The following is a 24,853-nucleotide window of genomic DNA, read 5'->3' on the forward strand; positions in this document are numbered from 1 at the left end:
CCCAAGAAGTTTGCCAGTATGTAGATGGGGACAGCCCTTCCTGTGTGTGCAAGTGTGGGGCTGTTACCCTGGCCAGACGTAGATTGGGGTAGGCTGCAGGCACACAGAGCTGAGTGAAGGACAGAGAGATGTCCATTTTCTAAAAGCGGCATTTCCGAAACGGTAATGCTAACTCCAACTACACCAATAGAGAGGATTTCTCACTACTGGTCCAACCATACCAAATGTGACATAGCTACCCCTTCCTGATCAGGAATTACCGCCTGAAGGAATATAAGTGAATTCTCAATGCTGTCCTATGGAAGGAGTAGGCCTTACTGTAGAGGTCTGAGACAGGTTTGAAAGGCTATTCCTGTTGGTGGTGCAAGCAGCACTGCAGGCCCGCTAGTATCATTTAATCCACATGCCTTGGGTACATGGGATACCAACAGGGCAAGGGTCTTACTTGTGAATTAAATAGGCCAACTAGGTAAATGCAAATGTCATCATATGTTATGAGAGAAGCACCCTCACTGATTAGCAGTGGTAAAGTCCTAGGTCCAACAAAATGATATAGTCCAGAGTGGGAGGCGAGAGGGCAAAAAGGTAGGGGGAGACTACCCTAAGGCTGACGGGTCTAACAAACACCATCCGGTGTGTAGAAAATGGTGCACAACAAACCGCTCCCTACCAGATTTACAGGGCCATAATCACAAACCACGAACTGTTTTTTGTCTTCGAAAGAACCTATTTTTACTGGTACTTTTTCTGAAATAGGATATCTGAATTGTTTATTTGTAACTCCTCCAACTTTGATTGTTTTCCCCAAGAGAGGTAGATCTGGAACTTCCACTGTTCTCACTGTGGACCTAGTAACTCCGGTATAAATTAAAAATGGCACTGGGTGGCCACATACTGCAGGATCTACTTATGGACCACTCTGGTCTACCTCTAAAACTGCTGCAAGTACGCAATTTTACTCCTCTCTCTGGCGCAATCATTGGAATTTATCAGAACCTGGACAATCAATTTGAAAAATGCATATTGCTGTAACACATTCGGTTTCAAATTTTGGAAATGTGGCATGGAAATTTGGATAGAGCTGGTGAGATGTGGCTCAGCGGCCAGAGCAGCTGACTCCGGAGCACGGGGTTCCCAGTTCGATCCCTGGTGGCAGCTCAGCATCGTGTGACACTGGGCAATAGCTCACTTAATCTCCCTGATGGCCCCTAGCCACTTGAAAAAGGGGGTGATATGTTTGCGCTTTACAAATAGGAATTATTATTTATTAAAGAGTTGGTGTTCGTTTTTGGCAACTGGTTTGAATCAAAATTATGGTTTCCTACATTTTGGAAAATTATTTGAATTGCTGAAGTGAGCCTCATTGGAGTTTGACCTTGCATAAGCATTTGGATTTGTGGTGTTGGCAAATTTAGCGTTTGCATTCCTTTTGGCATCTGTACATTTCCGACATTTTTATTAGGATTATACCTGCGTTGTCTCTTCCAGTGTCCAATTCTATGACATACGTGCCATTGTGTAACCTTTTTCATCGCAGCAATATCTGTTCCAGATCCAGTACCCACAGGAAGAACCCTACTTCTGCCTGAGACTGGTTAAACCCTCCTTGGTTTCCCTGAAAAATAGCCTGTGAAACTCCTTGCATAGTCTCTTGATGTCCTGTAAAAGAGGGATTCTGAAAACCTTTCTGAGCCAACTTCGTCTGTGACAACATAAACATTTCCTTCATCTTTTTCTGTTTCATGTCTAGCTCGTCGCTGTAATATTTAGTATACTTCAAAATTTCGTCTAGTGAATTGTTTTGCCATCTGTTGACGTTTTTAAATTATGTGTGTACAAATCTCTGGTTTTAATCCAAAAGCCAACAGTGACACAAAATCCCTATATCCTTCCCCTTAGGATATTCTTGTCCACTGTGCTGCTGAAAAACCTGCAGCAACTGTTCATAATTTTCATGTGGCATCTCATTTGGCTCTTGAGTAGTTCTTTTAATTTTAAGCCAATCCAAGTGTCTTGATGACACTCTACCCTTCAGGAAAGTAATCACTGCCTCATACTTCTCCATTACTACAGAAGATGGTATATTTGTTCTAGTCTCTCTCACCGGTTCTTCTTTTGGTCACTGTACTGTAGTTTTACATTCAGCCCACAAATTAGCTGTTACTACTATATCAAAAAATATGTGCAAATCTGTCAACAATGCCTTTGAAATCTTAATGAACCGCTCAACTTGTGCATGCCGTTGCACAGGTTTGTCTCTCAATTTGGGGAAATTGCTTGCAAATGCAGCCAAATCACCACCACTCCAAGGAACATGTACATACATACCTCCTGCAACTTCTTCAATGGAAAATGTTGTCATCTCTTCCTCGATTCCCTCATCTTGTTTCCTTGCTACAGCTCCCTCTAATTTTTTTCTCATGTTTCTTTGCCCATTTCATTGCTAGTTTCTCAACTTCACTCCATTTTCAAACACATTTGAGCAATTCTGAAATGTGTAAACACATTCCTGAAACTCATGTTTTCTAATGCTGGTTCATCTAATTGAACTCTGTAGCTTCTTCGCAAGTGAACATTTTTATTGAGCTCAATCTCCATATTTCTGGGTCACTTCTGCCAATATATCGTACACTATAGCTGCTCTTTGTACGATTTCTTTACACAGGTAAATTAACTCCTTTCGGTGGTATTGATCAATATGTTCAAATTCCAAGCATCCCCTTATTTGAACTTATTTGAACTGTAAAGACTAAGGTCCCTCCATTTATCAGTGCGTGTACTGTCTGTGAGGGTCTCCAAACAATCTGAGAATTTTGTGAAGTCGGGACAAATCCTGTGGTAGGCACACCTTCAATGACTTGAGGAGCTTCTGGCCTTAAATCCACATTTGAAGGAGCAGTTATAATAACTTTGGGCTCTATTGGGGCATTTACAGACGTTGTCTGGGCTGAAGTATGTTTTCCAATTGTACTGGTCACAGTTGGAGCTGCAACCTGTGGTTGAGACACAACTGGTGGAGCAATTTGGAGTATCTGTATAGGTCTTTCAATCTCGACTAAACTCTGATCTGCAGGAGCAGTTGCCACTGTGGCACTCACATTAGCACTAAGGTCTCTGTGAATATTAGGAATCGTTTTGGGTGGAGGTCTTGATGCTAACATCTGTCCTAAAATCTTGTTTCCGGAATCTGTGCCTGAATCATCCCCATCATTAGTTTGGGGATCTTTCTCTTTTTCCTGCTTTGCTTCTTCTGTAATATGTGGATATAATCTGGTTCCCTCTATGATAGCCTTCCTCCATCTATGCTGTGTTTCTTCCCATCAAGCATCCATATGATTCTGCACTCTCCTTCTCCCTCACAACCTTCTCCCATGTATTAAAAGCATCATATTGAGTAGGTCTAGGTGGTGGCCTCATCTCATGCAATCCATTCAAAGTTTCAAGAATATTTCTATTAAATGTCCTGTATCTAGGAAAACTCAATGCATCATCTTTCTAAGTGATTCTACTCCACTGGCGAAGTGAAGAACAAGTGTGTAACCCATGCTCCGTTGTCATAAAATGAGCAGGCGTACCCTCAGGAAGTGCTCCTTCACCTTTCCGTGCCAGAATAGTACAATCCCTTCTGACTACACTCTTAAATTCTTTGAAATGTTTCATTTTTATTTTACAGTGAGACAAGAAATTCCGATCACAATATTGTCGTTTTGTTCCTTATACATACATTTCTGACAAAAACAATCCAATTTAAGCTAATAGTTTACCAAATTTACGACGTCAAATCTAAATACGTTATTCACTTTTAACAATCCAATCCCAGCACGACACTCTGTGGTCACCAACCAATCCCAGCGCAAAGACTCACCAATCGACCAATCGCAGCGTGAGACAATATGAAGTACTACGTCACTCCTTGCAGCAGTTCATCCGCCTGTACAATTTACCTTGCATTCACACAACTTCAACAATAAACTTCTAAACATCTTCTTGTTTGCTTTTGCTAGAAATAACAGTGGGCCAGATGTACGAAGGTATTTAGCATGTGCAAACGGGTTTGCGACCCGTTTGCGCATGCTAAAAACCTGCGGCCAATGTACAAACACTATTTTGCGAGTCGCTAATAAATTGCGACATGCAAAATAGTGTTTAGCGACTTGCTATTAGGAAGGTGCGTTCCCTTCCTAATAGCGACCGCAAAGGAATGTACCAATGTTTTGCAACCGCAATTGCGGTCGTAAAACACTCGCAAATTACCCCTTCCCCTTTGTGACTGGCTCAGAAATATTTTTGAAGGGCAGGCAGTGGTCCCATGGACCACCTGCCCTTAAAAAATGAAACAAAAATGTTTCATTTTTTTTTTTGTAAATGTATCCCGTTTTCCTTTAAGGAAAACTGGCTGCATATAAAAAAAATAAACCTGCTTTATTGAAAAGCAGTCCCAGACATGGAGGTCTGCTGAGCCCAGCAGGACACCATCCCTGAAAGGGCCAGTCATTCCCAATGGGGTCGCAAATTGCGAGTTGCTCATTAATATTCATGAGCCTTGCATTTTGCGACCCCATTGGGAATCGCTAGCAGTGTCTCTGACACTGTTGTACATTTCCTTTTGCTACTCGAAAATTGCGACTCGCACTTTGCGAGTCACAAAAACAAATGGTCGTACATCTGGCTCAGTATCTCAAATCACTCAAATCAATGCAACTTCACCCGTTTGCACAATTAGGTTCCACCAACACCGATTAATTTTAATCAATCACAACATTGCTTAGTCTTCCCAGGTGATAGATGTTACCTCACACATTACACCGTATCCTGCAGACAAGTCTCCTTATTCAATTTCTGTATGTATACGCCGGGGTCTTCCGACTACAATTGAGCTTGAATACTTTAATCACTTATCTTCAACATCTTCTTAAAACGTATTTTTCCACTCACACATTCGTACTCTCAATACCACAGTCTAACCCAAACATAACTACCATGAATATAACACCTTGCTTTATTGATACTCACACCTTCAAAACCGCAACTGCCTTCTAGTATTGCCTTGTCAGATCTTCAAGTTCTGGGCACTGGATTTGGGAATCAGGAATTTTCTTCTGATGTGGGAAATTATTTTATTATGTATCTCCATTCAGAGTGTGAACCATATCTCTTTTACCATAAACTACTGGTTCCTGGGTATCTTTTCTTTAAATCAGTTCAACCCTTGAATTATAAAGGTGGTCTCCAACTCCACACATTGTTCTTCTTCCGGTCTACTGGAACTTAACCAACATTTTAGAATAGAGCATAAAGCAATATCAAATTTTAACACCACTTATTATGTTCAGCCAATAATGAGAGTTTAGATGAATTTTTAAAACCTTTATTGTTTTAAGTTTGGTAATTTTGTTTGTAATCTCATTATTCAGATTAGGAAATTATATAAATACGTTTACAGAAATATAAAAAAAAAATGTTTAGCAAAAATCTGAAAAAATTACAGCGTGTTCCATAAAGGAAAGTTACCTAAATTCCTATTCTGCTCTAATAAATCCTAACATAATAGAATCCATAAAGATCCCTTTTCAGAAAAGAGCAAGAATTTTAAGGAGCATTTATAGTAGAATTTAGATTTTAGTTGAACTCCTCATTTTTTTTTAAACATACTTTATTGATTTTTGTTAATAACATCCAGACATTGCACAATTATACTGTCGTTAGGCACATACCATTAGTCACAAGGAGAATGAACTATCCAGAATGACATAACCCACTAAAGGCATAACAGCTAAAAGGTCTGTGGTTAACTGTTGAAGTATTGCTATCATAGTGCTTCCAGCATGGTTCATGGTAACAGTATGCATATCAAAACAACATTCCCCAACCAACCTCCCAGTCCCCTTCACCCATACCCTATACCTGACTCACGCCTTCACGCTTGCGTGCAATGCGGGGCATAGATCTAGTATATTTGGATATGCAGTCCTAGCTGCAAGGTGTGCAGGTGTTTATATTCGGTTAGCAGAGTAACCGGGGGAACTCTGGCACAGTACCTACAGTTACTGTGGTCTGTGATGCTATGTCCTACAGTATATCATATTAGTGGGGTTCCAAGGCTATAAATGACTCTAATATTGAATCGCAGTCCAGTGAGATTGGCGTCTTCCGCATGCCCCTATTTTTATCATGCCTGATCGCCGCACTCTGCTCTCCCCCATCTGACCACCTCTCCATTCTAGCCAAGCGCCGCCGGGGGCACAGCAGACTTCCATCTCATGGTAGTTGATCGTTTTCCTGTGAGCAAAGCCAGGTTGGCAAATCGGGCTTCTACTTTCTGCTTCTTGTGACGGCGCTGTAGACCCAGTATACAGTATGCTGCTGTGCCCTTCCTGCAATTTCCGTTACAGTCCCTAGGATCCCTATGATGGTGGCCCAGAAGGCCGACAGGCGTGAGGAAGCCCATAGCATGTGTATGAGGTCAGCATTGTGTGCGCTACATTGTGGGCAATGGACTTTCGCTTCCAGATATATATTCTGTTTAGCATTTCTGGAGACTTTTTTTAGGATACTCTAGAAGGAATTACCATTCCTTTTCTGATAAATCCCACCCAATGTCTACACTCCACTTTGCTCTAAGTGCCTCCAGCGAGACTGCTGCATGGGAGCGAATGCCTCTATACAACCACGAGTCAAGTAACGCCCATTACCCATAAGGTGTAGAGTATGTACCAGCTCGTGTGTGGGAGGCTCTTTATTGTCTGGTGCCCAATACTGTTTGACGTATTCAGTGATGCATGCATGCAGTATATAAAGGGATTGTGGCACACCCTGTTACCTGGCAAAGTCCTCATGTTCTAATAGCATACTCTCACCAAATAGCATCCCAACAGTGTCCACACCTTCCCGTGCCCATATGGAGATGCCCCGGGCGGTGATTACCCCTGCGGGTGTGAGAATCCCAATCAGCGGAATGTTGGGGGCGTAAGGGACTCGCCGTTTCGTGTAGTGTAATGCTCGTCTCCAATAGGTAAGTGCTACCTTCAATAGTGAGGGGGCCGTGGGCAGGGCCCATCCCGTCGACAATAATAAAGAACAGTATGGGTAACCTGTCTGAGTCTCTTCTCTCATTTAGGAGTTAGTCATAGCAGTAGTTGTATTGTTAAAGGAATTTAGAAAATACCATCAGCAGTACCTCACAGTGTAAAAGGCAAAAGCCAAGAAAAGTATAGTCACCGAACAATTAGTCTGGACCTGTCTGAACTGCATAAAGCTCTCAGCGCGTGTTCTAAGGAAAGGGTAGTAGAAGATCTCTGAAGTCTCCTAACTAGGAACAAGTAAATTAAACACAAAAACATATGTATCTATCTTCTTCGGTGTTAGGTTATCTTAGTCCAATGGTAAAAACATTGTTCGATGGTCTGCTACATCCTTCATCATTCCCACGGTAACATACGAAGACGGCAAAACATTATCTGCAAGAAGTCTACCAAGTTGCAAATATTCATGTACATTAGTTTCACATCAATTTCCAACAAATACCCTGCAGCTTACTCTATTAGCTATTCAGAACTCCACTGTGTGACAATGAGCTTGTCTAGAGCAGCAACATTCTAATTGTAACTTGTACGGAATTACATCATGAGCTTCACATTTTCTTGCATACACTATTGTTTTAATATATTGTTGGTACTCATTATTGTGAAAGAATGACAGCTAAAATCTAAGTTAATGCAATGAGAATCTGTAGCTTATGAAGGAATCAAAACATTTATTAAAGTCAGTATATTCTACAACGATGACATGTTCTAATGAAGTTAGCGTGAATTATTTCTTTAATACTTTACTGTGCAACATCTTGTTAAAACGTGTTTATTTTAAAAAAATTCAAAGAAAGGAAGAAAATAGAGGAATAAACGCGGCGTAGTTTAGTTTGACAATGTAAATACAATAGAAATTGATGCTTCCTAAAACAAAAAAAAACTGGACAATCATGCTACATGTTAATTTGCTCGTTTAATGAATCGCACATTTTCAATGTTTTCCATTTATTTGGGCATTCCTCTTGTTAATAGTTTTACAAGCTAATCACATATTTTAAGCTAATTGTACTTGCTTCATCATTCCCAAATCATTAAGTCCTAGACACAGCCACAGCAAGATAGACTGCTGCTGGACAAGCAGTCCTTCACAACCTCTTTCATTCAGGTGAGCCTGGTTTCCGAGCTACAGTGAACTGTTTTTGTGGTGCTGCATATGCTGCTTTAAGTATGTGCATCTGTGAATGATCCAACACAGAAGAATAATTTCCTACCTGTAACTACATCTATCCAGGGTTTTTATCTACAATAATTCAAATGGGATGCACTTTACTCTCTGCTTTCAGGCTAACGTTAATTAACATACATCTTGTGTGCCCTCAAATGCCTGAGGTATGGTGACCTCCACAGGGAGTGGAATTAAGAACCCTTCCACCTCATTGGCTGAAGTTCGAGTCTTTTCAAATGAGGTGAAATGGCCATCAAACCTCCACATTTTTGTCGTTTTTGTGGAAATCGTTTCCGGAACTGCTTAGTAAGTATGAAGTTTCAAGTATATAAATCTATAAAAGATACTAACACTAAAGAACTGAAGCTACAGGTAAATCATTTTGTTCCCTTCTCCAGCCACCAGTCTTGTTGTAGATTGTGATCTAGCTATTAAGGAAGGCAAAGGTTAATAATGCCTGCCTGAAATTAATTTCCTTCCTTTTTGTAGGTACATACTTTTTTCCTATATGTCCACAGGCAGCTTTATTAATTGTGGAGGGGAGAACAGGGTTTCTTAAAATGGTTGATATTTGTTTCATGAGTGCATCCATTACCTCTATTGTGATCGCCACATGAAGAATTACATGCTCTGTCAGACATTTACTAACAAGATGGAAAACTGAAAATGATCAGGCCCCTCCTAAAAAGCAGTACTATTTTTAGCTATGGGTTATCAAACTGGGGTAGGTAATCCTTTGTTATATTTTACTTTTTATAATTAAGCAGAATATTTGATTTCTGTGAGATCTGGTTCAGATTGTCTGAACCTCCTCACCTCTTCTGGTCGACCAACACGGTGGCTGGTATAAGAGGTTTACCTTACTGACACTGAAGTTGTTGTAATAGTCTTGGCAGGAACTTAGTAGGATTATTGAATTGGAATTTATGATTGATGACATCTGTTCTGAAATACTTCTATGGATAAGCTGTGGTGCATGGGCACTTAATTGTTGACTACTGGCTCTGCTGCATGCGCCTCTACAAGCCAGAAGCAAATTATTTGGTAAATAGGTCCTAGAGAAACGAACAATCCCAAACCAATGTTGAGATCATGAACCACAGGAAATATGGAAATTGTAGACTTTGAGTCCAATTTAGCAGCCATCATAAAGTGCAATCAAAATTCTTTAGTCATCACTTGCCAACTCCTACATGTTACATTAGCACCTCACAATTGCAGTCATTCTTGCTCTGCCTTTCTTCTTTTTTCTGACAAAGTTGATATAGAAATTTGGATACTCCTTTTTGATTGCAGCATCTATAACAGATTCTCAGAAAGGAAGGATCTAGCATGTCAAGCTTTGCTAAAGACATAGATCTGCTGAGAATCTCTTCTGCCCATGAATCATTACAGAGGCTTTGAAAAAAAAGGGAAAACTGGGAACAGGAAGAAAAAATACAGGCGCCTTTGTTATGGCAACATCTTGAATACGTGGTCTGGACTTGCATCTCCTTTTGGATTGGCACACTGAGTGACTCTAAGTCACTAAGTGAAGTGAGTTATAGCAATAGATAGACCTAGTAAATGCTAAAAAGTCAAGGAACAGGTAATAAAAAGCACAGTGAGATGGTTCCCACATTGGGATCAGTTTTCTACCGTGACCCAAGGCTAAAGAGATTGTAATGAGACCAGATGTTGCACCAACGCTGATCCCCAGGATGGCAAGGAGTGCAGGACTTTTTCAATAGCAGCAGTCAGATGCTAGACTAAAAACATATAAATACGAAGATGAATTTCTAGAAAGTGCAAAGGCAAATACAAACTGAAAAGGGAAACAAATAAGGGGGAAAGCTAGAAAGGTAAAGGGCTGCAAATAGATAAACTGAGTTTGAGCAAAGCCAATACAATAATGAATTGTTGCCAATGAGAGTTGTGTGGTAAAATGCATGCTCTTCCGCAATTGACCTGTAAGTGGAAAGGTGAGTTAGGAATATCCTACCGATTCAGTAGTTAGCAGTCTAGTGGTTCTTTTTATTCTGTCTGACTTGGGTGACTGTTATTTAGTTTGGTGGATAAGGGTAGGTTGAAGATACTATATTAGTGATGGGTTTATGGCAGGTCCTGACAGGTCTCAATTTAATCAAGTAACTCTGTGACCCCTTTCTGACTCGCTTCTGGAGCTGAGATTCCAACAGGAAACGTATATGCTGTTGTATAGCAGTGTTTATAGTTAACTTATACCTTTGGTGACCATGCACTATATAAATCTGCGAAATAAATACATAAATGACTTAGCTGCTTTATATCCTGATGGAGTCTGAAACACCTCCATGACTGGCTTCAACAGACCTGGGGTTATTGGCATCATATAACAGGACTGTGTTCCTGTGTTGAAGAGCTTTGAAAAATACAAATGAGGTGTTTCATAAAGAAACACCTGGGTCAGTATCTCATAAAATATACTATATCATCCACTGGCAGTATGTAGAAATTTTTTGACTAAAAACTGCTCTGGGAACCCGAGAGAGGACTGGGCCCAACCTGCTACTCGATCAGCCCAAGATGCATCACCGGTCGGCCTGACTTCACAGTTGCTCCCGCTATGTTCTTCTCCCCAGCAGCAAATCCTCTTCAGTGGTACTTCGTCTAAGGGGTATCTGAGCTCCTGGAACTGTTTTCGACTATAACCTCTTCATGCTGGAGATTTTTTACTTACCTTTTGGTGACTAAGTCTGAACATGGAAATCTTCACTGCAACTTTGTCCACAGGCTCCTCTACAGTGACAAATCCCTCTTCGGACACTACCTGCAGCCTTGCCCTGCTGAACTTTACTTTCTCAGAAAATTTTTCTTAAAAAGTCCGAAGGTATGCGCTTACCGGACCCAATGCACTTCATGTGTCTGACCCATGCTCCATTGCAGTCAGCCATATTTTTCGAGTTGGACCTTGTCATACGCAACTAGATATCCACGGGCAGCATTTTGATCTTTTCAGCCTAGTTTTATACTAAAATCTTAAACAATTCATAACTCCATTTCTACTGATTGGTTCTTGTCGTTTTGGTGTCAAATAATTTATTAAATGTAGTCTATTGTTCACACAATAAGTGGTGTGGGAGTTTTCTTGTGTTGTGTTTTCACTTTATTACTGTTAGTGTGTTGCTTAAATACTTTACACATTGGCTCTAAGTAAAGCCTGACTGCTTTTTGCCCCAAGGTACCCGGGGTTAAGCACTGGTTAATTTAGTGACTTTTTGTGGTTCACCCCTCCAGGGATTGTGTCTGTTGCTTAACCAGGGCTCACACCCCTGTCGACCAACAACCCAATTTCTCACTTGTATGTTATGTTATGTCATGTCTTGTCATGTCATCCTATGTTAAGTTTTCTTATCTTATCTTGTTTGGGATGTGTGCTAGAGATAGTCTGGGTGACAAGAGATGCCTGGTTTGTTGGTGGAACTGAACTCAGCTTTCAGGTAGGCTGAGCGGGTGTTGAGAAGTGCTTTGTATGTGTGTCAGTAGCTTGAAATGTGCCTGCTTATGTATCGACGTTCCCTCAGGTGTGGTGTCACGTGAGCTTGACATGGAAGGTTGAGGACCAGTATGGGTGCTGCACCCTGGACAGTCTGAAGTTGTTTTCTGAGTTGGTTGGTTATTCACGATTATAGGGTGTTCCCGTAGTCCAGTCTGCTGGTGATTTGGGCTTGGGTGACAGTCTTTCTAGTGTTGTTTGATAGTGAATTGTATATATTTTGTTAGCATCTTCAGGGTGTGGAAGCAGGACGTGGCAACTTTATTGACTTTGGCTGGCATGTCCATCCTGCAGTTGATGATTATCCCGAGGTTTCTTGCCTTTATGCTGGGGATGGGAGTAGTTCCTAGGTCTGTGTGCCACCTGGCGAAGTCCCACAATGAAGCATCTTTTCTGAAGATTACTACTTCAGTATTGTCCATGTTCAGCTTGAGGCAGGTGGACCTCATCCAGGTGGCCACTTTGTTTATACAGAAATTGCTCCTGGTGCTGGGTGTTTTGTCCAAGAGGGACTAAATCAGTTGTGTGTCATTGGCATAGGTGATTATGTCGATGTGTGTGCGGATGACATTAGCTAGCAGATTCATGTAGATATTTGTAGGACTTCACCCTGCAGAGTCATCCCCAAACATTTTGTCTTCACTCTCTGGTTTTCTGAACCTGTTTTTGTTGGCTTTTAGGACTCATTTTTCTTGTAAGTCCCTTGTAAAGTGGTACTACATTTAGTCAGGGCCTGCAAATCAAATGCTACTCGTGCGCCTACAGCACTGATTGTGCCACCCACTTAAGTAGCCTTGTACACATATCTCAGGTCTGCCATTGCAGCCTGTGTATGGAGTAGTGAGCTACCATTTCAACCTGGCAAAATAGCAAATTATCTGGGCCGAAAGCCTTCCTTTTTAATATATATGTCACCCCTAGCGTGGACCCTAAACAACCCATATGTCAGGGTGGAGTGTATTTAAAATATTTTAACTTTTACATGTCCTGGTAGTGAAACATTCTTACATTTGTTTTCCACTACTGCAAGGTCTACCTCTCTCATAGGATAACATTGGGTTCAATTGAGAGCTATATAAAATTGGGTTAATGGTTACAAAATCACTGTATGGCACTGCCAATCACAAGTTTTAATCCTCCCTGCTGATCACCAATGTTAGAAATGGGGTTCTTGGTTAACTGGAGTGTGAACCCTGGTGAAGCAGCAACCACAATTCTTCTCATGGTGCGGCAAACCCTAAATTAACCTGTGCTCAACCCTTGGGTAGCTTGGCACAGAGCAGTCAAGCTTACCTCAGAGGCAATGTGTAAAGTATTCAGGGCCAGACTGGGAGCCCAAAACAACCCTGGCTGTTTTCTCGGACCAGCCTCTGGGGAAGCACTGCCAGTCCTTGAAAGGCTGGAAACCCTTGCCTACTCCTTTTGTTATGGTGGGGCAGTATTGTAGCACTTCTGCAAAACTAGCCTCAGTAACAAAACCAGCCCCCACAAATGTCCCTTATAAAAATGTGGGGTGTTAACTCTGTGGATCCTGTCACAGTCAATCAGATGTTTGTGACAGACCCCCCTGCTTTGCTTGTGGCGTCTCAGGCCTGGCCAGACTATCAAGCGATGAACCCCAAGGCAGCCCAATAAAGTATCTTGAAGCTTCTGGCCACCCAACACTCGACAACTGCACTGCTCTACGTCCTGGTCACAAGGAAGATCCCTGGCTCTCCCTCCGACTCATTTCAGCCGGTCACCGTTGCACTCCAAATCATCGTGAGGTACATCCCACAAGAAAAAGAAATCCAAGAACAGAAGTTGAAGTACTCATCGACTTCACACCGCCAGTCCAAGTCATCAGATAAGGTGCAGGAACAACGCCACAAACCTAGGCCCCGCTCCCACGAGTCTGGGTCCTCTTTACACCTCCCAGAATTTCCGAGAGTGACCCCTGCCCACCTGACAGAATTTTATGAAGCCATGCTCCTCATACATGGGCTGGCCAACCACTCTGGAGGCCACTAGTTCGACAGGTGCCCCCAACCGGATTTCTGCTAGCGTGTTTGCCATCAGCACCAGTTGGGCCGTTGGATCCGTTCCTGGATCCGGATCTACTCCTGTCGCAAGTCCGCAACCTTCCCCGGAGTCTTTTCCAGTGGCACCTTTCCTGCTGGTGCTGACACCCTTTGGCTGCTCCGCCTCCATCTTTATACCTGACTTGTAGTGAGGACGGGGTTCTATGTGCACACATTGCTATGTTAGCATAAGCGCTTTAGATGTAAAACGCCATCTTGCCACTTTGCTGCTTTTGCACACGACACTGTAGGTAGCTGTTATTACAAGAAAAACTGCTTGCTTGCTTTTTCTTCACATGAGAACGGTCTGTTGTTCACAGCCCTAGACGTACACGCGACCTTAGTCTGAACACTGTGTGCAGAAGCCGTCAAGCTCAAATAACAATGTATGCTGTTGAATTCAGGTTGATCGGCCCACGCTCTAGACACAACACGCACACAGCTGCAAATATCTGAAACTCGGGTGCCTTTATTATTGCATTTGCATGCATGATTCAGACACTTGGAGAAAACCTTTCCAGATACAGAGAGCAGAGCTGATCCTGTGATGTGTTTCACCTAAGCTGATATTTACGGTATGGGGTTCCCCATTCAAGCCTAGAGACCTTCTATTAGTTTCATAAAACTAGTTTACTAGCGAAGGGAGGGTGGTTGTTTTCCACTATCATTTGTAATATGATTTCTCCCTTCATTTTCTATGGTATTGTAACAATGCTGATGGTTTTGATTTTAATCATTTGCCTGCTTATGTTAGCCAAAGTACTGCACCTTAGAGCACTTAGTTAAAAATAAACATTTTAAACTCTACCGTGTCTCTGATTACTTTTGTTGTGAACTGATATGAGAATAATAACAAAAAGGTGTTTCTGATTCCCACCATTCCTGAGAGTACTCTAAGTCGCTTGTTCTGGGTTGTCTAATCATTGGTAGCTTCGAGATGATACGGATAACGAATGAGACACTGATGCTCGTCGGATAGGGGTTCTGGGTTCTGAGGTGAGTTTTTTGGTACACCACAATTTACTGAGGTCCTGATTTCCTGCGCATAGTTCCGTGCATGAGCAGAATCCCTGCAACAGACTCTGATACGGACCTGGACGGAAGTTGACTTCGGTGCCAGCCGGACCAAGAACCTCTGGGTCAGAGACAGTGACTCCCTTTTCTGACAGGCCCTGTGGGAAAAACAATTTGGGTGGATCCGAGTATCCTTATGCTTGGTTATTCCGACCCCCTGGAAGAGCCATTGGCCTAGGAGAACTGGTATATGGAACTGGCAGATGCCAGTCATCTGGACACCTCTCCTGACACTGGCCTAGCCTCCCTTCCTAGCGTGGCTATGGAGGAAAGGACTTCATTTGCCATGGTGGCGAGGAAGGCGGATGAGGTCCTGGACCTTATGCTGCACTTGGTGGCAATTAAGACTAACGTCTTGACTGAGTTGCTACAACTAAGATTAGCCCACACTGAACCTCTTCTCCCTTTTAATGAAGCCCTCACTTCTAGGCCCTGAGCCAAGCCTTGCAAAGGCGCCTGCACAGGTGCTCTTGTGCACAGGAACATTGCACACCACTATTGCCCCTCTCCTGGGAATCCAGCTTTCTTCACCGTGCACCCCACCCCAGAGAGCCTGGTCGCCCAGGCCTCTACATCCAAGTTAAATCCTGGTGTGTTCTTACTACATTATCGGATAGATATTACAAGAGCCTGGACACCATCAGCATGAGGATTTTCTCTTCCACATGCCTTCCACTGTTGTCCGTAAACACAGTGTGCCTCTTGGGCAGGAATTCTCACACAGTTTGAGACTCGGTTGCGAAGTGCTGCCCATGGTCTTGGAAGAGGCCCAAGCCATCCTGGCCCGAACTTATGCCGATGGTAGGGATGAAGCAAAGTTCACAATACGCTGCGGACTGGACATGACCAACTTTCTAAATAGAATGATTGCTTTGTCAGTGACACTTGGTTACCATGCCTGGCTGAGGTATACTGTCAAGGCATCTTTTATGGACTTGTCCCTTGATGGCACTCGTCTGATTGGCGATAAGACCGATTCTGTGCTTGAGCGCTTTAAGGACAACAAGGCCACCTTCTGGTCATGGGGCCTCTCCACAGCCCCATGCCTGCCACATTCTGCCTCTCGCCCCTTCCGTAGCTATGGTGGCGGGCCTACCAACCGCACCCATCTCGGCCCAGTCACCATGGGCAGCAGGCTCCCTAGTCCCTTCCTGGCCATGGACACGGCTCCTACAAGCCTTGTGGGACTCAAAGCCAGGGTTCTGCAAGTCTGCCACCCCCGTAAACAGTAGCTTCCAAACTCCCTTTAATATGCCCTCTTACCATCATAAGCAAACAGTTGGCAGCAAGATCCAGCACCACCTGCCCTGCTGCCAGTTTATAACCTCGAACAACTGGGTGCTCCCAATTGTTCAGCGGGGTTATTCTCTTTAATTCATGGCAACTCTGCTGCCCATGCCACCATTTTCAGATCCGCTGGCAGAGAACCACCTCTCACTGTTGCATCAGGAAGTACAGGTTCTTCTGGCCATCGAGAGAGTGCTGACATCAGAAATAGGTTGGGGTTGGTATTCCCTCCACTTTCTGTTGTTAAAAAGGAGAAATTCAAAATGGGTCATGTTGGCTCAGATTCTGTCTTCCCTGGACCCTTGAGGCTGGATGGTAGCGCTGGACACATATTTCCATATAACCATCCTGCAAGCCCGCATGCTTTACCTGTGGTTCATGGTGGACCACAAGCACTTTCAGTTTGCTGTGCTTTCCTTTGGCCTTGCCAACGCCCCTCGGGTATTCATGATGATGATGGCAGTGGTTGCTGCCTATCTGCCAGGGTCAGGGTTTCCAGTCTTCCCCTATCTTAATGCTTTTGAAAGCGGGTTTGCTCAAGGCAGTCGCCGCCCACCTCCAGACTATGGCGAACCTCATTCATTTGCTGGTGTTCACTCTAAATGCGCCACAGTCACCCTTACTATCTCTCAGACACTCCCTTTCCTGTGATTGTGCCCTGCACCTAACCCATAAGCTGGATGTATTACCCATAGGACTAGCACCTAAGGCAGATTCCCATTGCATGCAGCAAAAGCCTGTGTGAACCACGGATGGGTTATCTGTGAAGGGTTGTGCACAGGGCATCAACTTTGGCCAGTCTGCGGCTAGCCCTCAAGTCAAATACCCAATGCACAAGGTTAGAGATCATACGGTTTGGAGGTTCACTGGCCATTGAGGGTTGGCTGCCCGCAACCATTAGTTGTGCACAGAGGGGTTCAACACCTATTGTGTATTGAACGCTGCATTGCCAATTGACTGTTCCCTACTGTACTCACTTGATTACCATTTGCAGCAAGAGTTTGAGGCAGGCATGGGTGGGACCACACAGTGTTGGGCATGTGTAATATTAGGTTATGGTTCGTTTTTTTTAGTAAGTCATTCAAGATTAATGATAAATACTTAAATTCTGCGAAATATCAGTTTAAGTGAAGTTACGAGTACAAAACAGACCTTAAAAAACTGTGAAGTTTACCATTTATGGTTTGCTTCACTAGAAATAACTCACTTCAATGCCATGGATTTCTCAAGACCTCACACATGACATCACTGATTAAATCAAATTACATAATTGACAACATAGCTGATTGCATGACGAGTGACGTGTATTTAATCAGCAGTCTCTTCATTTATTTATTTATTTGGTCACTTATATCGCGCACGAATCATCCCCAAGGGGATCTCTCGGCGCTGGAAAAAGAGGTCAGCGGTCAGAAGGGGGAGAGCCTTAGAAAAGCCATGTTTTAAGCATTTTTTTTTAAATGAAGCAGATTCGAACATTGGCGGATATGTTCAGGAATGCTGTTCCACAGCTTGGGGGCCAGGCACGAGGAAGAACGACCCCCCATCCTTACCTTCCTAATTCTGTGATCACAGTGTTTTACGATTACTGGATCTGAGCTGCCTTGTGGGTTGATACCATTTAAGTTTATCAGTAAGATAAACCGGCCCCAGTCCATGCAGGGACCTGAAAACCAAACACAGCATTTTAAACGTAGCCCGTTTCCTTACTGGAAGCCAATGTAATGTAGTTTTTGCAACGGGTATTTTTTCCCAAACAACCCTAGTTTCTAAAGGACATATTTAATTATCATTCTCTTCTTTTTAAAGCTGACAGGCAATCAAAATAGACCAGTATTTCACATACTACTTTCAATAAGCAATAAGCAATTCTGTTTACAAACCGCACATTTGTAAACAACTATACAATAGAAAAAACAATTATTATTATTGGGAATTTATAGAGCGCATGGCTGCCCTGAGGCTTCCCAGCGCTACCCAGCGCTATAAGATTAGTAACTGAGTAGGTGCCGCTAACATAGAGGTATTGCTTGAACAGCCAGGTCTTGATTTGCTTTCGAAATTGTAGTTCACTGTCTACCCTTCTACATTCCAACGGAATGGAGTTCCAGAGTTTGGGAGCCAGGTGGGAGAAGGCTCTTCTGCCCCATCTTTCCCTCCTGGCCTTTGTTTCTGTTAGGCGGTCTTCTGTACTGGAGCGTAGCCGCCTATATGGAGTGTAGGGGATATTAACTTCCTGATTTTTTCCCGACCTTTATTGTGGCGTGCTCTGTGAGTGATGATCAGGACCTTGAATTTTATTCTTGCTTCTATCGGTAGGCAGGGGAGGTCCACTAAATGCTTTTTTACTGATTCCCGTGTGGGATCATTACTGAGCAGCCTGGCAGCTGCATTTTGTGCAATCTGCAGTCAGCACGTAATGTATTTAAGGGCCCCCATGAACAGTGAATTTCCATAATCTAGTCGAGAGGTGACCACCGTCTTCCTAGTTTAAGCTCAACATTATTCTATTTTTTTTAAATTGTAGATTATAATTTTTTTAGTTGTGAAAAAAATCAACATATCAATTACATAATATGATTTAAAAACATGAACAAAAAAAACTTTATTTCAATGTCAGTGGTGAAACTTTCCACGTTTATGTATGAAATTAGTGCATGTGGATTTTAATACTTGTCTATTAAATAATATAATGGTTAAAACCATTAAGCAAAAACAAGAAAAAAGCCCAGGGACTTCGGTGAAATATTGACATATATGTAGTTGACCTCACCATGGTTGCAACTGTTTGGCATTTTGGAAAAAGATAATTAATTACAGCAATATTAAACCTTTACACCTCCTGCAACCTTTTGGTTATTGGGACAGTAAGGATGTGTTTAGTGCCCTCAGCGCATCTTTTTTTTGTTTTTTAATAGAGGCATTTCAAACTGTTGTAGGTAGAAGTAGGACTCCAAAACTGAAGGAAATATGCTTACTAAGGGGAGGTTTTCAAATATTTTCTTTTTGTTGCAAGTGCAGACTTAAAATCAGACTTGAGTTACCTTTAAAACTAGACTCATAAAATATAATAGAATTTGTGAGAAAGCCACAGTGTTGAACTTCTTTATAGGGCAGTTAGATAGTGTTCGATAGGTTGGTCGGATAGGTCATTGTGTGGGCTTTTTTTTGGATGTTTATGGGCATGCTTTATGGTCTGTTGGGCTGGTTTCTACTGCTGATTTCCCTATAACGTTTCTTGCAGCAAGCAGAAATGTATGCGGTCTCCGCTACCTTGCAAATCACCTCGACAAAGTATCTTGATACGTTCAGAACTGCTCCGGTTTGCAATTGTGGATCACTTTTTTAGGAGATTTGATTCACTAATGGTGACTTTTGGTGCCCCGACCTATTTCCAGTCCAGTTTTTAAGTTTGCATTGAATGCCAGCATGCAATGAATTTCCTGTTCAACATAAAACATGTTTTAATTTCAGCGCAGACAGCAAAAAGTTGACAATTCGTTCTGACCTAAGGCCCAGTCATGAAAATATATTCAAGTCTGGAAAAGAAGGGATCATTTCTGAAGAATGGTATGTACTTTTCTTGTTTATTCACATTGTATCATGTTGTATATTGTACTTTCCAAGTTGTTCTCAAGAGTGTGATTTCTGCAAAGCCATCTTCTATTTTTGATAGAGTCATGAAGTTAGAGTTTGAAAGTTTTAAAGGTTACAAGCTTCCCTTTTGAGATGTCCCATGAAAGAGGAACTGAAATTTTACAACTGCACATTGGAGCCAGTTTCTGGTCAAAAGTAAAAGTTTTCTGCTCATCTATTGAGGGGAAGCCAATTCCACTTCCACTGGCAAGTCTTAGGTGAATACCTTTACCAGGTGACACTCTTATTAAAAGTAAATACTAACTCCAAGTAAGGCAATGGCACTGGAGAATGTGACAGTGCCATTCCATTTTAAAAGTAGTAGTGTTCATTCATCCACATTTCAGTCTCCTTGCGTAGAGATGCCCAAACAGCACTCATGGATTTACCCTTTGATGCTCTAGACTCTTTGATGCTAAAGCGAATTTACTACTAGAGATATTTAAAGATAGCAAAGCTATGGCAAGGTCTCTAGGTCTGCAAACACAACCGACATTGTTAAAATTTTTGAGGTTTTAGCAGAGGCTTCCCCTTTCGAGGACACCAACTATATGCAATTCAGCAGCAGCAATCAAACTGCTTTTACAAAATATACAGAGGACATTGCAAAGGAAGATAGTGTGCCCTGCCCTTACCTCCCTCTTCTTTCTCATCCTCTTGTGCCCCAGCCACAGTGGTGAAACAGTCCTAGTTACACCTTACCCCAACACTCTCAACCCGTTGGAGCACAGGTATCCTCCTGTCCTCAAGCATGGAGGATCATTACTGCAGATCTCCCATTCCTCCCCTGCCAGAAGTACTCCTGCAAGACCATGTGCATATCCTTCAATAGGAATTACAATACTTAGTCTTAAAGGGGGCAGTGGGGATGTTCCCAGAGCAGGAAAGGAGTCAAGGATGCTACTTCTGGTACTTCTTGATCCCCAAAGAGGATGGCAGGCCTCAGTGTTTTGAACTAGTTCATCCAAATAGAACATTTAAAAATGCTTTCCCTTTCTCAGGTTCTACTAGTACATGAAGCAGAAGACTGGATGGTGTCTGTGGAACTGCAGGATGCCTACTTCCCATCCCTATCCTGCAGTCTCACAGGAAGTTCCTTTGCTTCACAATCTGATCACAATATTACCCGTTTGCGGTACTTCAGTTTCATTTCACTTCCACACCACAAGTCTTCATGAATCATAATGGCAGTGGTTGTGGCCCATCTCAGATATACTATTGCTGGCTGCAGTCAACTTTGCTTTGTGTCCTGAAACGATTACTTTGCGAATGGGACAAATCAAATTCAGTGGCACTGCTCACCGGCGTCACAATGATTGCAGTGGCTGCCTCAGTGAAGGACATGGTTTTGGGCTTAGGTTGGGTTGGTGCTTTTGATGCGGGAGTGCTGTTCCCATGTTCCTCCCCGGAGGCCGGTATGGCAGGCACATGTCTCACACCACTGGTGGAAAGCTGCTTCTTCTCACTAACCATTTTCTTGGGAGTAACTTTCTTTGGGGCCATCTTAAAGCTCTCAATTGACAGTGGCACTAAGATTCACAAGTGGAACCGCTTTGAGGACTGACATCACTGTACAGGCCTTCTGTTTGGCAGTACTGCAGGTGATGCCTCTCGTTCTCTTGTGCACCTAAAAGCAAACAAGCAAGAAAAACATTTAGTGAAACATGGCATTTTTGCAGTTTGAATTAGTACAAAAATGCAATACGAGTGTTGTTGGTTACTTAGGTCATAATAAATCGCCCACTTTAAAGTCAAGCAACACTACCATACCATACAATTTAATTTCCAATAAGGATAACACACAATACATATTCCAATGGAGACACCTGTGGCACTCAGGGAAGTTCATGGGTAAATGAAATAATAATCTTTAAAAGAATGAAGGTTAGTGTGCGCTTATGGTAGGCAATGTGGTCCAGGTGGAAATGAAATAATCATCAAAAAATGAATGATGCTAATGTGTTTGCAGTGCATCACAATCCAGATGTACAGGAGGAAATTGAATTATACCTAAAATACTGAATGCTGTTGCATGGCTGTGCGCCTATGGTGGATGCATGGATCAAAGCAAAATCTCCCCCCCCCCCCCACCCCCCCCAAAAAAAAATCTTTTATAAATACATTTAAAAAACAACAATAATAAAAAATAAATACATTTAAAGAAATCTGAAATAAAACATTAAAAAATCTATTAAAAAAATAAAAAAAATAAACTATAACAAAAATTACATGAAAAAATTGAAATGAAATTTGTAATTAAAAAATGATCAATAATTGCTGATGTTTGTATAAGAGGATGAGAAGAAACCTATTGTGAGGCAAGGAGGTGCAAAATAATAAATGCAAAAGAATGCATGTCATATAAACACAGTTCATCAAAATCATATTCTTAATATACATATACTACAATGATCCTCTAGCATATTATTAAACTGATATCACATACATCCATGCAAGCCTTTGGCAAAGGCACACTGGCTTGGTGCACAAAATGTCCGCCAGCCACATGGTCAAATAACAACAGCGAGCAAGGAGGCATGAAAAACAAAGAACACATGCAGCCTTATGGCAAAAACATACTTGCTGGGTGCTCAAATTTGGCCGCCAGCCATGTGGTCAAACAACAACAGTGAGCAAGGAGGCATGGAAAACAAATAACACATGCATGCCTATTGTAAAGACACACTGGCTGGATGCACAAAATGGCCACATGGTCAAACAAAAACAGCCACATGGACCCTACTCTTCTTAAAGCATTTCTTCTGCCGAGCAGGTTATTAGGATTTGTTGCAAATGGCTTTTTTCCTAGTCATACACAGATATGGTGGAGAGAGGGGTTCTCTACTGTTGAACTTCCAGCTTGATGCAATAGTGTACCTTGACCTGCCTTGGGGCTTTTTGACTGCTTCCATTGGGTTTTCTGAGTCCATCCATGCGCAAACCTGTGTTGTGGATCTTCGAGCTTCTGATACATTGGTCAGGGCCTAAGCCTGTGGCTGAGAACTTGGCTTTCTTTTGCTGTGGCGATGGCTTGCTTTGTTTTTTTATTTATTTTTGCTCTGTTATGTTCTGTGTATGCAAGAAGTGCAGGATTACACTGTCTTTGATATTTTTGTGATGGACATTGTTGCAGAGGTAGTCTCTTCTATTTGCCTTAGTTTGTCTTGTTTTGGCTACTTGTTTTGCTTTTGGCATCCTTGTGTGGTTTGACCTCTCTACTGGGTTTGTTGGGGGTTGTGTGGTTCCTTCTTACCGAGATATGGTAATCGGGCTAGACTTGTGCTTCAGGGTTGTTCATCCCATTTCTTGGCCTCGGGGTCTTCTTATCAAGCTATCAAATGCCACTGCCCCCGCTCTCCCCCCACTGGGCTTGTTGGGCTTGATTGGGAGACCTCAACCTAAAGTCATTGGACTAGGGCAGTAAAGCTCTGTATTTAATGCAGCACCCTCCCGTGCTGGTTGGCTTTCTTATATTGATATTGATAAATTTATAAAGCGCTTGAATGCTTGAATATTTTTAAAAAATGATTTATTTAAAAGGTGGTGTTAAAAAATAGATTTTGCAAAAGAAGACATTTTTTAAGTTTTTTCTTAAACTGAAAAAGGGTGGATGAAGCACGTACAGGGGAAGCGTATTCCACATTTTAATGGTGACATCTGAAAGACCTGACAGAAATGTTGCAGCCTTGGTGAGATATGTCTGAGACCTTGCTCCCTTTTAGTGAGGCCCTCGCTGATACCATGCTGGCTATTTGGTCAAAGCCTTGTTCCTGACCATACATAAATAGGCAGGTGGCCAGGTATCACAGACCGGCTCTTGGTGATACTGATTTTCCTACCAACTCTCCTACTCTAGAGACCCTTGTGTTTCAGGGATAATCCTGTAAAGTGGATCAATGAAACAATGTCCACAGATAGGGACTCAAATAAGGTTGATTCTTTTGGCAAGTGCATGTTATCCTGTGTTGGGGTATCTGTCATAGATTCACATGCTTGAATAATTTCCAGTTGTCGAGATGGGAGTCCCACGGTATTATAATCAAGCAGTGGTTAATATACCATAAGCTATAATGGCCCTAGGCCATGCCTATGATAGTCTATCTATGTACGTTTTTTTTTAAAGGGCCAAATATTAAGTACAGCTAATCAGCTGTCAGCACCATCTAGAACACTCCCAGCAGAGGCAGTTTTCCTCAGAATTTCACTGCACATCATGTGTGAAGGGAGTCTTTCGGTGAAGAGAGCGATGGATCATCTAGGCATCACAAAAGGGCCACATCCCAGGAGGTTACCTCTGGAGAGGGCAGGAAACATCTCAAGCCCTCCCATGAGAGTAAAAACTCAAAAAAGAAGAAAACTCTTAGTCTCCTCAGAGCCTGCATTATCCTTACCTACCATACCTTTAAGTAAGAAAAAAACCTATCCTCGAGCCTCTTCCTCAGATCCTATGAGACACAGAACTGACAAAAATCCGCCGTCGACGACATCATCGACAACACCATGTTCCTCGACGACTACGAGTTCCACGGTCTCATTGTCAGCACTGTTGGCAGCAGGAATAAAAACAACTGTAGCTATCACTGGTCCCATACCTTTGAAGAGGATCTACCAGTCAAAGAGCCCATCGACGGTGAGCAAACCGCCGATGACGACGGCGCCGACAATGACAGTGCCAACGACTGAAATTCCATCAACTTAGACCTCATTGATAAAGACCCTGTCGACTGTTGATGATGACACCATCGACGAAGATACCATTGACGAGGGAATTAACACATTGATGACTACAGTGCTGTCGACACCACCGTTGACTATGGTAAATATTGCTAAAGTGACAAAAAACGTTCTGTGGCCAGAGGTAACTTCACTTTGTAAAGTGTCACCTTGGCCTTCTTTGCATTTGTTAGACTTAGAAGACTCTGAGGATGATGGAGAATATCGTGTAGCTCATAGCCCATCCGAGATACATGTCAAGTGTCAGGAGGAAGATGATGATTACGGGGATTAGGAGCAATATTATCTGCCATATGTA

At 42.4% G+C, this 24,853-nt stretch overlaps 1 protein-coding gene across 1 annotated transcript in view; it reads left to right on the top strand.

Annotated features, from left to right (window-relative positions):
* The window catches only part of LRRIQ1 (leucine rich repeats and IQ motif containing 1), a 1,142,626-nt gene that overhangs the window by 691,797 nt on the left and 425,976 nt on the right, over positions 1 to 24,853 (top strand). Inside the window, exon 20 of the mRNA XM_085653925.1 lies at positions 19,660 to 19,755. Coding sequence (XP_085510051.1) covers positions 19,660 to 19,755 — 96 coding nt within the window. The remainder of the gene's footprint in view (positions 1 to 19,659; positions 19,756 to 24,853) is intronic.

The sequence above is a fragment of the Triturus cristatus genome, chromosome 4_1 (assembly GCF_964204655.1).
Source record: "Triturus cristatus chromosome 4_1, aTriCri1.1, whole genome shotgun sequence".
Taxonomy (NCBI): Eukaryota; Metazoa; Chordata; class Amphibia; order Caudata; family Salamandridae; genus Triturus; species Triturus cristatus.